At 48.4% G+C, this 14,728-nt stretch overlaps 1 protein-coding gene across 3 annotated transcripts in view; it reads right to left on the bottom strand.

Moving 5' to 3' along the window:
* The window catches only part of PIGG (phosphatidylinositol glycan anchor biosynthesis class G), a 36,820-nt gene extending 28,019 nt beyond the window's left edge, over positions 1-8,801 (bottom strand). For 2 of the 3 annotated variants that reach the window (XM_047798070.1, XM_047798071.1), the window contains exons 1-3: positions 8,505-8,801; positions 7,379-7,584; positions 1,038-1,247 (exon numbers count right to left, since the gene is read on the bottom strand). In XM_047798070.1, the coding sequence (XP_047654026.1) occupies positions 1,038-1,247; positions 7,379-7,584; positions 8,505-8,658 (570 nt within the window). In that variant the 5' untranslated portion in view covers positions 8,659-8,801. Of the gene's footprint in view, positions 1-1,037; positions 1,248-3,138; positions 3,317-7,378; positions 7,585-8,504 lie in introns of those variants that run through there. The other variant, XM_047798072.1, reaches the window with a different exon arrangement.
* Between the last annotated feature and the right edge of the window lie 5,927 nt (positions 8,802-14,728).

Below are 14,728 nucleotides of genomic sequence, written 5' to 3'. Positions count from 1 at the left end.
ATCACTACTGGAGCTGAAAGTAAAGCTTACCAGATGACCAAGTTTGACAGGGGCCAAGCTGTTATGAGGGAACTAAGGACCAGGAGTGGTTAGCTAAGACAGGCCAGTACCCAGAGTTCAAGAAACCAGTGGGTGAAAGTGAGGGCATCTGTGTGTGTCCATGAAAAGGCTTTCTGGGGAGGAAAGAGACACAGCACCCAGTGAATCACAGTCAAAAAGACACAAAAGAGCCACTGGCCTGGTCAGCCCTGACTCCTTAGCTGGCCCATCTCCCTCCCACTGAAAAATCTACTACCAAGAGAAATGCTTCCGTGTGGACATACACAGGATGGGCAGTAACTGCTGTGTCGACACAGGTCAGCTTGAGCTAAGGGTGTCAGTGCATGCAGGACTGCTCCACGAGGCCCAGCAAATGGGTGAGAGTGGTGCAAGGCGTCCATCCAATGCCAGCTCTGTCACATGGGGGCCTCTGCCTTGGGGGCCTCCCTCTGTCCCCAGGGAAACTTTCTCACTGCGGACCTAATCACACTCTTCTCTTTACTGGAGGTCCTTTCAGGGCCAGGCTCTGCCCACCTCACATCTGCCCTTCTGCCACACACTCACAGGAGAACCACAGCGAGGCAGGGTCCCAGGCAGACTATGGAGACCTTGGGCTCTGCCATGCAGAGATGCTGCCATCCTCCTCTGTCCATGTGCAAAGCCTCACTCAGCTGTCAAAACTGAGGCTGGGAGGCTCCTCCTGGGAAGCCCTTTCCAACCCTCAGCTCCCACCTGTTGATGCTGCTCTTAGCCTCGACATCTGGTCTCAGCATCTGCTGCTCAGCTGGTCCGGGCTTGGGGCTCAGAGAACTATGCTCACACTTGCATTAGGGCTCATGTTCCTGGCTTGCAGCCGATTATGGGAAGGAACAATTTTTCAATCTCTCCATACTATTCCTGCTATGTTAATAAAAGCCACACACAAAACAATGTTGCCTCTCACTAAGTAAGAGAGGACAGGTTCTGTCTCATAGGATATACTTTTCCAAAAAACTGACCTCTGTATAATCTGATACAATAAAAGAGGTTGTTCCATCATATTCCACAAAATGCTTTGGGAACAGTTTCACCCATGTGTCATCTCCATAAAAGATGATTCTTTTTCCAGCTGCTTTTGCTCGTGTGACTACATTGTCTTCCAGCAGCACGGGAGAATTGAGATTCCTGATGACATCGATGAAGCCGGGGATGCTCCCTGTCATCAATGCCTGCCGGAGGAAACATCCAGGAGTTAGACCAAGGAATCCTAGTCTAGCACGGGAATGAATGAAAGAGGCAAGTACAAAGCTAGAGCGACCGCAGGACTGAAGGCTGGGTTGGTATTAGGTCAAACGGGGCAAATCCAGTGAGCTCAGTACTGAGCAACTGACCATATTTCAGCTGATGAGAGGATAAAGGAGGAGGCTGTGAAGTAGCTAGATGATGGCAGTGGTCAAAAAAGCAGCTATGGAGCATAAGAAATGAAGCCAATGGCAAGGCATGACATGCACTGAAAACACAAATCTGTATATTCAAACCACACTTTGTCACCAGTGACTGTACACTCCAGGACCTCAGGAGAGACTGACTCTACAGAACTACTTTAAGTAAGGAAGCAAAACAACTCAACAACCATCACTATTTCTGGGGTGGGGGTTGCATGGATGTATACATTTGATAACGCTCATCAAACTGCACTATACGGTATTGTACGAAAATTCTATCTCAATGAAGATTTTTTTTTTAATGTGAGAATTTCACCCCAAAATTCTAATCCCTAAAGGTAACCAGTTAGCTTGGATGAGTACTGTATGTGCCTCTAATCACAAATATATAAAGTACACTTTTTTTTTTTTTTAACTGCAATGGTAACAAACCATACAAATAATTCTGCAACTTGCTTTTTTCACTTAATAACTAACTTATTGTGAACCCCTTTCTGCAGAAAACATACAAGCATTTCACTTTATTTTTTCAACAGCTATAAAACACCCCAGCGTTTGGATGTACAGTATATTTTTCCAAGACCCATTCAATGGCTATTGTTTTTAAAAGGCCTCCAAGGAAGAACCATTTGAACTGAGATACGAAGATGGAGTGTGGTCTCAGTGAGGTGAGCTGGGCCTTTCCAGGGTGAAACACAGCAAACTGCAAAAACCCCAGGTGTGGCACAACTGGGGGAATGAAGCTTGGTGTGGTCTGTGTGGATAAAAGACACAGGAAGAGGGAAATAGGGACGAGACCCTGTAGCCCCAAGGCCTGGGTCCACAGGCAGAGGGTAAGCCCACGGAGGATCAGAGAACTGATCTACAGGTTCTGGGTGAGAAGAGGTCCTTGGAGAGCTCTACCGTCCAGGCTGAGGCCACAGCACACTGGACTATGGTGGGGTCGTAGAGGTATGCCTCAAAAATTGGCCTTAGGTTGTTTAGTTTGCCTTGCATGTGATTACTAGTAAAGGTAAGAATCTTTTCATATGTTTATCGTCCACTTCAGTTCCTTCCTCTGTGGATTTCTTTAGATCCTTTGTCCAGTTGCCACTGGATTGTTGCCCTTGATGGGATCCTCCTTACACATCATGGGACTCACACACTGTTTGTCATGTTCACTGTAAATAATTTTTCCAGTTAAATTATCATTAGATTTTATCTTTCCAGTTTATCAGTAGAGTTTGTTTCCACTACTTTGGGTCAAATCTGTTCATCCTTTCCTCTGGGCTTTTACAAGGCACTTCCCTCCTCCACACACTAGTTTGGGTTCACACTGACATTTTCTTCCTTCCTCCCTTCCTCCCTCTCCCTTCCTTCTTTCCTTTCCTTTTCCTTCCTTCCTTTCTCTCTCCCTCTCTTTCTTTTTGCCTTTTAGGGCTGCACCTGTGGCATGTGGAAGTTGCTAGGCTAGGGGTTAAACCGGAGCTGCAGCTGCCAGCCTACGCCATAGCAACGCAGGCTCTGAGCTGCATCTGCGACCCACACCGCAGCTCATGGCAATACCAGATCCTTTAACTTACTGAGCTAGGCCAGGGATCGAACCTGAGTCCTGATGGATACTAGTTGAGTTTGTTACTGCTAGGCCACCATGGGAACTCCACACTCTGACATTTTCAAGAAGGGCAGGGATTACCTGGTAACCCCCTGACCCCAGGAACCATGCAGGCAGCAACCAAATTGCAACTGAGAGCCCAAGCAGTCTGAGTGAATGCACGCCTGTCTTCTCGGAGGTTTTCCTGAGGTTGCTGTGGCCTTGAGAACAGCAGTTTCTTGCCTTCTGAGAGTTAAGGAGAGCTGTAGAGAGCAGACAACTGAAAGAGAATTTAACCTGGTCACGGTGTTCTGCAATATTGCTGAATAACACAGTGTGATCAACAGAGGCTCTGGAACTAGACAAACATAGGCTTATGCTTGGGTTCTGATATGTTATGAGATTCTACCACTCAAGCCTGTTTCCTCATCTAGGAAATGGAGAAGAGAGTGTTGTCTGCATCCTGGAGTCTCGCTGTAAGAGTGTGTGACATTATACCTGTGCTGTGTGCTCACCACAGCCAGTGGTAACCGCTCCTTAGTACGATTATAAATTCTCCAAAAAGAGGCATTCAAAAATTATTCACAAAATTTTAGAAGGAAGATACTGCAGAATCTGAACACATGAACGTGCTACTTGACATTTTAAAACTGGTGTTTCACGACAATTGGATCAGCACCTCCAGGCGAACTAAGTCCCTCCCCTAAATGGAGGCAGAGCAGGCCACACACTCTGTAACCACCACTCCCAGATCCTGTCAAACGTCAGGGCTGTGTAATTCCAACTCCGGTGTGAATGTCCTGTGTCCTGATTGAGAATGAGGGGCAAAAACCTGCAAAGGACCCAAAGCAAAACCAAACCAAACGCTACTTTGGTGAAATGAAACAAATTGGAAAAGGGAGGCCCCAAGAACCATACCAGCCAAGCACAGGGCTGAACAGAACTTGGAGCATGCATGCTCAGTTAGACTCTTTCTTACAAATTGGCTGCAATTCCTAGGAACAGTTCTATCAGAATGAAGAAGAAATGAGCTCCTTGCACTCTTCTGACAGGACACATTAAGAAATCAGTGATCCTGATGGTCAGGAGCCTGGATGCCTTTCTTCCAGCTTCCACAGGACTTGTTTCGGCAGAATAACCACTCCTAAGAGGCTGTCTCCGAGGAGCACCCTAACTAAAGTTGGCCTCCCCTACTCCCCATAACTCCTGTTCTCCTCCTGGATTTTTTCCATAGCATGTATCAACTCCTGAAACTGTTTTGATGACTTACTTGTACACTCACATATTTTCTGTCCCCTCAATTAGGAAGTAAGCTTCATGGGGACAGGACAGTTGCTGTCTTATTCTTCACTGAATCCCTCTTAGCTAGAACAGCATATAATACATAGTAGATGCTCAATAAATATTGCTGAATGAAGGACAGACCACACCCAAAAGTGCCAGAGAAAGTGAGATACTCAAGAAAAAAAGTCAGTGAAAGATGCAGCATTAACCCCTTCAGTCTCAGACTGTTTTACTCAGCCTGTAAACATTTATAGAAAAACTATCAATGCTGTCCCCCCAAGAGTTAAATCGAGGAGCAACTCCTTGTCACCAAATAATACGTGAACACGTGATCAGTCAACTCCTTCTCAGCAAATAATACATGAACACGTGATCAGCCACAGATGCAAGGCTCAGTCAGAGACTACTATACCACACTGGCCTGCATTATATTCACAGACGTTTAAGTTCCTCTGTTCTTTTCTGATTCCACCCCCTTGCTCACCCTTTGATTCTAAGCTGGACTGTAACTTCAAATGGAGATAAACTTGAAATGGAAATAAACAACCTACCTGAAAAAGACTTTAGAATAATGATAGTAAAGAATGATACAAGATCTTGGGAAAAAACTGGAGGCAAGGCTTCATAAATTAGGAGAAAAGTTGAACAGAGAAATAGAAGATTTAAAGATTAAACAAGCAGAGAACCAAAATTCAATAAACTGAAAAAAAAAAGTTCACTAGAAGGAGCCAATGGAAGATTACAGGAGGCAGAAGAACGAATAAGCAAGGTGGAAGACAGACGGGTGGAAATCACTGATGTGGGAAAGAATAAAGGAAAAATAATGAAAAGAAATGAGGAAAGTCTAAGAGAACTCTCAGACAATCTTAAATGCACTAACAGCAAGAATACGCAAAGCTGAAAAGACAGTCTCTTCAATAAACGGTGCTGGGAAAACTGGACAGCTACATGTGAAAGAATGAAATTAGAACGCTTCCTAACACCATACACAAGAATAAACGTGAAATTGATTAAGAACTAAATGTAAGACCGGGTACTATAAAACCCTTGGAGGAAAAGAGGGCGAACTCTCTCTGACATAAACCACAGCAATATCCTCTCAGATCCACCTCCTAGAGTAATGACAATAAAAACAGAAATACACGGATGGGATCTAATTAAACTTAAAAGGTTTTGCACAGGAAGGGAAACCACAGACAAAACAAAACACACAGAAAATATTTGCAAAACAAGAAACTGACAAGGGATTAAATATACAAACACCTCTTGCAGCTCAATAAAAAAAAAAAAAACAAAAAACCCAAAAAACAACCTAATCAAAAAATAGCCAGATTTAAACAGACATGTCTCCAAAGAAGACACACAGATGGCCAAAAAACACATGAAAAGATGTTCAACATCACTAATTATCAGAAAATGCAAATAAAAACTACTGTGAGGTACCGCCTTACACCTGCCAGAATGGTCATCATCCAAAAGTCTACAAACAGTAAGTGCTGGAGAGAGTGTGGAGAAAAGGGAACCCTTTTCGCTGTTGGTGGGAATGTACGTTGGTGCAACCACTATGGAAAACAGTATGGAGGTTCCTCAAAAAACTAAAAAGAGAACTACGATACGATGGAGCAATCCAATTCCTGGCATTTACCCAGAGAAAACCATAATTCAAAAAGATACATGGGGAGTTCCCGTCGTGGCGCAGTAGTTAACGAATCCGACTAGGAACCATGAGGTTGCGGATTCAATCTCCGCCCTTGCTCAGTGGGTTAATGATCTGGTGTTGCCGTGAGCTCTGGTGTAGGTTGCAGACATGGCTCAGATCCCGAGTTGCTGTGGCTTTGGCGTGGGCTGGCAGCTATAGCTCCGATTCGACCCCTAGCCTGGGAACTTCCATATGCCACAGGAGCGGCCCAAGAAATGGCAAAAAAAACCCCAAAAGATAAGTGCACCCCAATGTTTACTGCAGCACTATTTAGAATAGCAAAGACATGGAAACAACCTAAGTGTCCATCAACAGAGGAGTGGATAAAGAAGATGTGTTATGGAATTCCTGCTGTGTCGCAATGGGATAGGCTGAGCCTTGGGAGTGCTGGGATTTGGGTTTGATCCCTGGCCTTGCACAGTGGGTTGAAGATCCAGTGTTGCTGCAGCTGAGCTTATTTAGGTCGTGACTATGGCTCGGCTCAGATCCCTGGTCTGGAAGCTCCATAGGCCACGGGGCAGCGAAAAAGGAAAGAAAAAAAAAGTTGTGATACATATATACAATGGAATATTAATCAGCAATGAAAAGGAATGAAATAATGCCATTTATAGCAACATAGATGCACCCAGAAACTATCATACTAAGTGAAGTTCGTCAGACAGTGAAAAATATCATATGATGTCACCTATGTGCGGAATCAAAAAAAAAAAAAAAAAAAGGCTACAAATGAACTTAGTTGCAGAACAGAAACACTCACAGACTTTGAAAAACATATAGTTACCAAAGGGGGCAGATAATGGGGAGGGGTGGACTGAGGGTTTGGGATCAGCAAATGCACACCGAAGTATATGGAATTATTGGCCAACGGGGACCTGCTGTATGGCACAGAGAACTCAACCCAGTATTCTGAGACAATCTATATGGGAAAAGAATCAGAAGAGAATGGATATGTGTATATGTATGACTGGGTCACTTTGTTGTACACTAGAAATTATCACAGCCTTGTAAATTAACTGTACTTATTAAAACTGAAAAAAATAAAGAAGAGAGTAGATTAGCAAGGCAGATGGTATCTCTTGGATTAGGTTGGCCTAGATGATCTAGCTCTAAATCTTTTATGGTTCCCATGAAGCATGAGCTTTGAAGACTCGACAGAGGGCATAAGTCATGGGTCTTAGTTCCATCCTATCTGGGAGGCTTCTTCAGCATTCAGGTTGCCCAGCACCAGTCAGGCTGACAGCATCAATCTAATTTCCACTTAGGTGAAATTGGGACTCCAAGTAAAAGACTACAGAGAGTTCCTCTAAACCTCTAAAAGAGACAACCCATGATCTATATATGTTAAGTCAAATTGTTTACCTTGATTCGAGGCATAGTAACTGTAGGTGGCTTTGCTTCAGCCACAAAACTGTGAGATGATCCCTTTTCCACAAGATAAGTTGTGTAGGGCATAAATTTCACACCCTTTGACCCAAACACAAAATCATCTCTCAAGGCATCTATCAGCATAATAACAACTTTCCTGAAGAGAGGTGGTGGGAGCTTGGTCCAGTTGGAACTGGCTCCTAAAAGTGTTTAAAAAAGAAAAAGGAAATTGAATTTTAACCTTTATGTAGTATTCAAACACTTTATAATCTAGTTTCTGCTTACTTCTTCAGCACATTCTCTGTCACACCTACATATCCCGACCCAAAGAAAAAGGCCTGTTCTTGGGAGACAATGCTGCGGTGGGGGTGGGGGTGGGTAATAGTTAAGCTCAGGCAGCCCTGGTATTAAGTAGTGCATTCCATTAGCATGGTGAGGAGTACTGGGACAGGGGAGTCCCTTCTAGAGCGTCTTGGAACGGGTTAAGGAGCTTGACCTAAAACACAGTGCTGCTGATAGGGGAGGGGCAAGCATTTACAAACTGTCTTCCCATGGTTAGTAGCTGGTACTGTGTGGATCTGGTCCCAAATGCAAGTTCCTTTACCTGGTATATACCGCTGGGTAGATAGTGCTGGGTAGGTGAGGGCTAGGAAGGGGTCTATACAGGAAGGTCTTAACTGCTGGGAAAAACGGGGTCTCACAGGAATGTTACAGAAGAAAACACGAGAGGTCGGCAGGAATTTTACCTGCTGTGTCTTACTGAGCAAAAGGGAGGCGGGAAACAGGGAGTGACTGAAACATCTGCTCAGGGAAGGGGGTTGGGGTGTCACTGTATGAGTAGAAGTGGGGAGAGGCTTACTTTTTACAAGTGTGGACAGCTTACTTGGTGGTGACCAGGGAGGAGGATCTTAGTAGGGCCGGTACTGGTGTTTGCCACAAAGTTCTAAGACACAGAAAAGGAAGCTGGAGCAGTAAGACGGGAAAATAGGGGGGTGGGAACCAGAATGGAAGAGACCAGCCCAGAGCCGCGAGAAGACGTCCTAGAGGCAAGGCTCATCAGGACGGTTCTCCGGGGAAAGTGGGGCCTGGGGAGCAGAGACGCCCGGGAAGTGATCCGTACCAGTCGAGGGTTCGGGCGCTGGGTGCTCTACTTGTCGCTCCGTCCCGGAAGACGAAGAAACAGGAGCCGGGAAGAATCCCCGAAGGAAGAGCGCGACTCCGAGCACCTCGATCATTACGCAGCAGGCGGCGAAGGTCCCGGAGCCCAGCCTCATTGTGCCCACCCGCTGGGTGGGGATCCAGGCTTCCGGACCCCAGGACAAGTCTCGCTCAGAAAGCTCGGCTTCCGCCTCCAGGAAGCCGCCTCTGAGCAAGTACGAGCCGGAGGGCTTGACAGGTTCCCAGACTCGTCCCGTTTGCGGCGCGCCGGAAATACGCACAGAGGCGGGCACTTCTGGAAGGTCGCTTCCGGAGCTCCCGGACTCGGCGTGTACTTCCGGGGCGCCCTCCTGGAGGCCACACCCGCCCTTGTGTTGCTCCGTGTTTCTCAGGGGTGCGGAGAGGCTGCCGTGTGAAACGTCTCCTGCTAGGAGCTGTCACGCATTCTGCTCGTTTGTTCCTCATCCATTTGCTAAGGCGCCATCGCCCTCAGAGCCCTCGTGTGCCGCGGACAGTCTGTGCAGAGACACCCTGACCTGGGCTACAAGTTAGGCTGCCGCTACCTGGCTAGGTGGCCTCCAGAAGGCAAGCTGACTTCCAGGGTCTGTGCGGGATTGGACTCGGGGACATTGCTGGGGCCCATCCAGACCCTCTTACTATCTGGTGCCTCTATCCCCTGCTTCCGGGTGTGCTGGGGGCCCAACAGCTCACAGCCACCCCTTTCTTTGAATAATTGCAGCTCAGGAATCCCTGGGCTTGCTGTGTAATAGGCCCACTCATGTGCCTCAGAGAGGGTTAGCTCGTGCCGTTGGTGCTCCGAGCTCCTCTGTCATGAGGGTGAAGCTAATGTTCAGCTGCTAAGACCACAGCCCTGCTGCCTTCTCCCGCTTTCCTCACATCCTCCTCCCCAGAGCCTTCCCTAGATAACTCTCAGGCAGCCAACCCCCTTTCTAAGACTCTGCCTCCAGGAAACCAGACTTCATGGTGTGTCTCCCAGTCTTAAATGTGATGAGCCTATAGGGAGTCTGTTCCACAAGCTCTGACAATGACAGTCTAAGCTTCTGCCACCTCACCAGTTCACGTTAACGGTTATCATGTGAATGATAACCGTTTAACAAGCACGGGTTTATCTGGGCACTGGATCAAGCCCTTTAAATGAATTATTTTATTTGATTAGCAAAGCTACTCTTTGACTAGGTAATCTCATTCTTTATTGCAGAGAAAGGAGTGTTGCCAGAAAGTAAAGTGGCAGATCCAGAGTGACACAGGTAAACAGCCACAGAGCCAAGGTTCAGAGCTACCGATCTGATACTGAGCCTGTGCTTGGAATCTCAACACTTTGCTAACCTCAGAAAAACAAAAAATGTCTCCCTTTTCGTGGCCCTTGTTTTGGGCTGAGTTGTGTCCTTCCTGAATTCACATATTGCAGCCCTAACCTTCAGTAGGTTAGAATGTGACTCTTTGGAGATAGTGCTTTTAAAAGCATAAATAAGGTGAAATGAGGTCCTTTGGATCAGCTCTAATCCAATGTGATTGGTGTCATTAAAAAAGAGATTAGGACACAGACAGGCACAGCTGGGAGACCATGTGAAGACATGGTGAGAAGTTGGCCATCTGTGAGCCAAGGAGAGAAGCCTGAGGCGAACCACCTTGCTACCACCTTGATCTTGGACGTCCAATGTTGGAACCATAAGGCAATACATGTATGTTGCTTAAGCCACTCAGTCTGTGGTATTTGTTATGGCAGCCTTAGGAAACAAATACAATCCTGTATTTATTGTCTATCTCTTTATAACAAACACCACAAACTTTGTAACTTAACGAACACATGTGTATGATGTCACAGTGTCTGTGGGTTAGGAGTCTGGGTGCAGGTTGGTGGGTGCTCTGCAGGGCTGTCGTCAAGGTACTGGCTAGCGCTCTGTTCTCATCTAGAGGTTTGATTTGGGAAGAATCCACTTCTACTCTCAGGTTGCTGAGAGGATTCATTTCCTTGGAGCAGTAGGACTAAAGGCCTGGCTTCCTGCTGGCCAGTATCCAGAGGCCACCCTTGACTCCTAGCCATGTGGGTTGCCTCCCAACATAACCTTTGACATTTTCATGAATTAAAACTATAATAGGAGTTCTGCTGAAGTGCAGTGGGTTAAGGATCCAGTGTTGTAACTGTAGCGGCTTGGGCTGCTGCTGTGGCATGGGTTTGATCCTTGCCCTGGGAACTTCTACATGCTGCAGATGCAGCCAAAACACCCAAACCAAAGCAACAACAACAAAAATGAGGGACATCCCACTGTGGCTTAGCAAGTCAGAAACCTGACAAGCACCCATGAACATGTGGGTTCAATCCCTGGCCTCGCTCAGTGGATTAGGGATCCAGTGTTGCTGCAAGCTGTGGTGTAGGTTGTCGATGCAGCTCACATCCTATATTGCTATGGCTGTGGCATAGTCTAGTGGTTGCTGCTCTGACTTGACCCCTAGCCTGGGAATGTCGATATGCCACAGGTGTGGCCTCAAAAAGAAAACTATAATGTTCCAGGATTTCCCTCATGGCTCAGTGGGTTAAGGATCTGGTGTTGTCATTGCTGTGGCTTTGTCGACAGCTGTGGTGTGGGTTTGATCGTTGGCATGGGAACTTCCATGTGGCCTGGACATGGCAAAAGAAAACTGTAAGTTTCTGGTTGTTGATGATCCGAGAGAAAGGTGGGTGGGGAAGAAGGTGGGGACGCTGTGTAAAGAAGGAGGGACAAAGTAGGACAGGATGGACCAAGGGGGAGTCAGTTAGAACGAGGTATAAATGAGGGGATAGGATGGGACAAGTGGGAGACAAGTAAGGCAAATAAAAAGTTAAGTTGAAAAGGTTAGGAGGGCTCCTGCTAGGGAAAGTGCAGAGCTCTAGTTAGAGAAAGGCTCTACTTTGGGAAAGAGAGGGCCTAAATTAGGGACAGTAGGGCTTTAGTTATGGGCAGAATAGGGCAATAGTTAGGGATGGATAGGGTTAGGGTTAGGCTTAGAGGGTTAGGGTTAGCATTTAGGGTTAGGAGTAGGGGTTAGGGTGAGGGTGAGGGGTAGGGGTGAAGGTTAGGGTACGGGTTCAGGTTAGGGTACGGGTTCGGGTTCGGGTACGGGTTCAGGTTTGGGGTTTGGGGTTTGGGTTCGTGTTTGGGGTTCCGGTTCGTGTTGGGTTTGGGGTTGGGGTTAGGGTTGGGGTTAGGGTTAGGGTTCAGGATTGGGCTCGGGATTAGGGTTAGGGTTAGGGTTAGGGTTAGGGTAGGGTGAGGGGTCAGGGGTGAGGGGTTAGGGGTTAGGGTCAGGAATCAGGGTCAAGGTCAGGGTTAGGGACAGGAGTTCATACAGGGATACAATCAGGGTCAGGGTCAAGGACAGGGTCAGGGTTGGGTACGGGTTAGGATACGGGTTAGGGTTAGGATACGGGTTAGGGTACCGGTTAGGGTTAGGGTACGGGTTAGGGTACGAGTACGGGTTAGGGTTAGGGTTAGGATACGGGTTAGGGTACGGGTTAGGGTTAGGGTACGGGTTAGGGTACGGGTTAGGGTACGAGTACGGGTTAGGGTACGGGTACGGGTTAGCGTACGGGTTAGGGTTAGGATACGGGTTAGGATACGGGTACGGGTATGGGTACGGGTTAGGGTTAGGGTACGGGTTAGGGTTAGGGTACGGGTTAGGGTACGGGTTAGGGTACGGGTTAGGGTTAGGGTAACGGGTTAGGGTAACGGGTTAGGGTACGGGTTAGGGTACGGGTTTAGGGTACGAGTACGGTTAGGGTACGGGTACGGGTTAGCGTACGGGTTAGGGTTAGGATACGGGTTAGGATACGGGTACGGGTATGGGTACGGGTTAGGGTTAGGGTACGGGTTAGGGTTAGGGTTAGGGTTAGGGTTAGGGTGGGTTAGGGTACGGGTTAGGGTTAGGGTACGGGTTAGGGTACGGGTTAGGGTACGGGTTAGGGTACGGGTTAGGGTTAGGGTACGGGTTAGGGTACGGGTTAGGGGTTAGGGGTTAGGGTTAGGGTACGGGTTAGGGTTAGGGTACGGTTAGGGTTAGGGTACGGGTTAGGGTTTAGGGTACGGTGTTAGGGGTTAGGGTTAGGGGTTAGGTGTTAGGGTTAGGGTTAGGGTACGGGTTAGGGTTAGGGTACGGTTAGGGTTAGGGTACGGGTTAGGGGTTAGGGTTAGGGTAGGGTTAGGGTACGGGTTAGGGACGGGTAGGGTTAGGGTTAGGGTTAGGGTTAGGGTTAGGGTTAGGGTTAGGGTACGGGTTTGGGTTAGGGTTAGTTTACGGGTTAGGGTTAGGGGTTAGGGTTAGGGTACGGGTTAGGGTTAGGGGTACGGTTAGGGTTAGGGTACGGGTTAGGGTTAGGGTTAGGGTACGGGTTAGGTGGTACGGGTTAGGGTACGGGTTAGGGGTTAGGGTACGGGTTTAGGGTTAGGGTACGGGTTAGGGTTGGTACGGGTTTAGGGTTAGGGGTACGGGTTAGGGTTAGGGTACGGGTTAGGGTTAGGGTACGGGTTAGGGTACGGGTTAGGGTACGGGTTAGGGTACGGGTTAGGGTTAGGGTACGGGTTAGGGTTAGGGTACGGGTTAGGGTACGGGTTAGGGTACGGGTTAGGGTACGGGTTAGGGTTAGGGTACGGGTTAGGGTACGGGTTAGGGTACGGGTTAGGGTACGGGTTAGGGTACGGGTTAGGGTTAGGGTTAGGGTTAGGGTACGGGTTAGGGTACGGGTAGGGTACGGGTAGGTACGGGTTAGGGTACGGGTTAGGGTACGGGTTAGGGTTAGGGCACGGGTTAGGGTACGGGTTAGGGTACGGGTTAGGGTACGGGTTAGGGTTAGGGTTAGGGTTAGGGTTAGGGTTAGGGTACGGGTTAGGGTACGGGTTAGGGTACGGGTTAGGGTTTAGGGTTAGGGTTAGGGTACGGGTTAGGGTACGGGTTAGGGTACGGGTTAGGGTACGGGTTAGGGTTAGGGTACGGGTTAGGGTACGGGTTGGGTTAGGGTTAGGGTTAGGGTACGGGTTAGGGTACGGGTTAGGGTACGGGTTTAGGGTACGGGTTAGGGTTAGGGTACGGGTTAGGGTACGGGTTAGGGTTAGGGTACGGGTTAGGGTACGGGTTTAGGGTACGGGTTAGGGTACGGGTTAGGGTACGGTTAGGGTACGGGTTAGGGTACGGGTTAGGGTTAGGGTACGGGTTAGGGTACGGGTTAGGGTTAGGGTTAGGGTTAGGGTTAGGGTACGGGTTAGGGTTAGGGTAGGGTTAGGGTTAGGGTTAGGGTACGGGTTAGGGTTAGGGTTAGGGTTAGGGTACGGTAGGGTTAGGGTTAGGGTTGGGTTAGGGTTAGGGTACGGGTTAGGGTACGGGTTAGGGTTAGGGTTAGGGTACGGGTTAGGGTTAGGGTTAGGGTTAGGGTACGGTTAGGGTTAGGGTTAGGGTTAGGGTTCGGGTTAGGGTTAGGGTACGGGTTAGGGTACGGGTTAGGGTTAGGGTTAGGGTTAGGGTACGGGTTAGGGTTAGGTTAGGGTTATGGGTTAGGTCGGGTTAGGGTTAGGGTTAGGTTAGGGTTAGGGTTAGGTTAGGGTTTTAGGGTACGGGTTAGGGTTAGGTACGGGTTAGGGTTAGGGTTCGGGTTAGGGTTAGGTCGGGTTAGGGTTAGGGTACGGGTTAGGGTAGGGTACGTTAGGGTTAGGGTACGGGTTAGGGTTAGGGTACTGTTAGGGTTAGGGTCGGGTTAGGGTTAGGGTTAGGGTACGGTTAGGGTTACGGGTTAGGGTTAGGTTAGGGTACGGGTTAGGGTTTAGGTTAGGGTTTAGGGTACGGGTTAGGGTACGGTTAGGGTACGGGTTCGGGTTCGGGTTAGGGTACGGGTTAGGGTACGGGTTAGGGTTCGGGTTAGGGTTAGGTTAGGGTTAGGTGTTAGGGTAGGGTTAGGGTAGGTTAGTTATGTTAGGGATTCGGGTTCGTGGTCGTGGTTTCGGGTTCGGGTTTCGGTTTCGTGTTCGGGTTCGTGTTCCGGGTTCGGGTGGGTTCTGGTTCGGGTCGGGTTCGGGTTCCGGGTTCGGGTTTCGGGTTTCGAGTGTCGGGTTGGTTTCTTGCTTCGGTCGGGTTCGGTTCGGGTTCTGGTTCGGGTTGCGGGTTCGGGTCGGTTTTCTGGGTCTCGGGTTCGGGATCTGG

This window comes from Phacochoerus africanus, chromosome 10 (assembly GCF_016906955.1).
Source record: "Phacochoerus africanus isolate WHEZ1 chromosome 10, ROS_Pafr_v1, whole genome shotgun sequence".
Lineage (NCBI taxonomy): Eukaryota > Metazoa > Chordata > Mammalia > Artiodactyla > Suidae > Phacochoerus > Phacochoerus africanus.
Note: the sequence above shows the minus strand (reverse complement) of the source record. Positions and strands in the feature narration are given on the sequence as shown.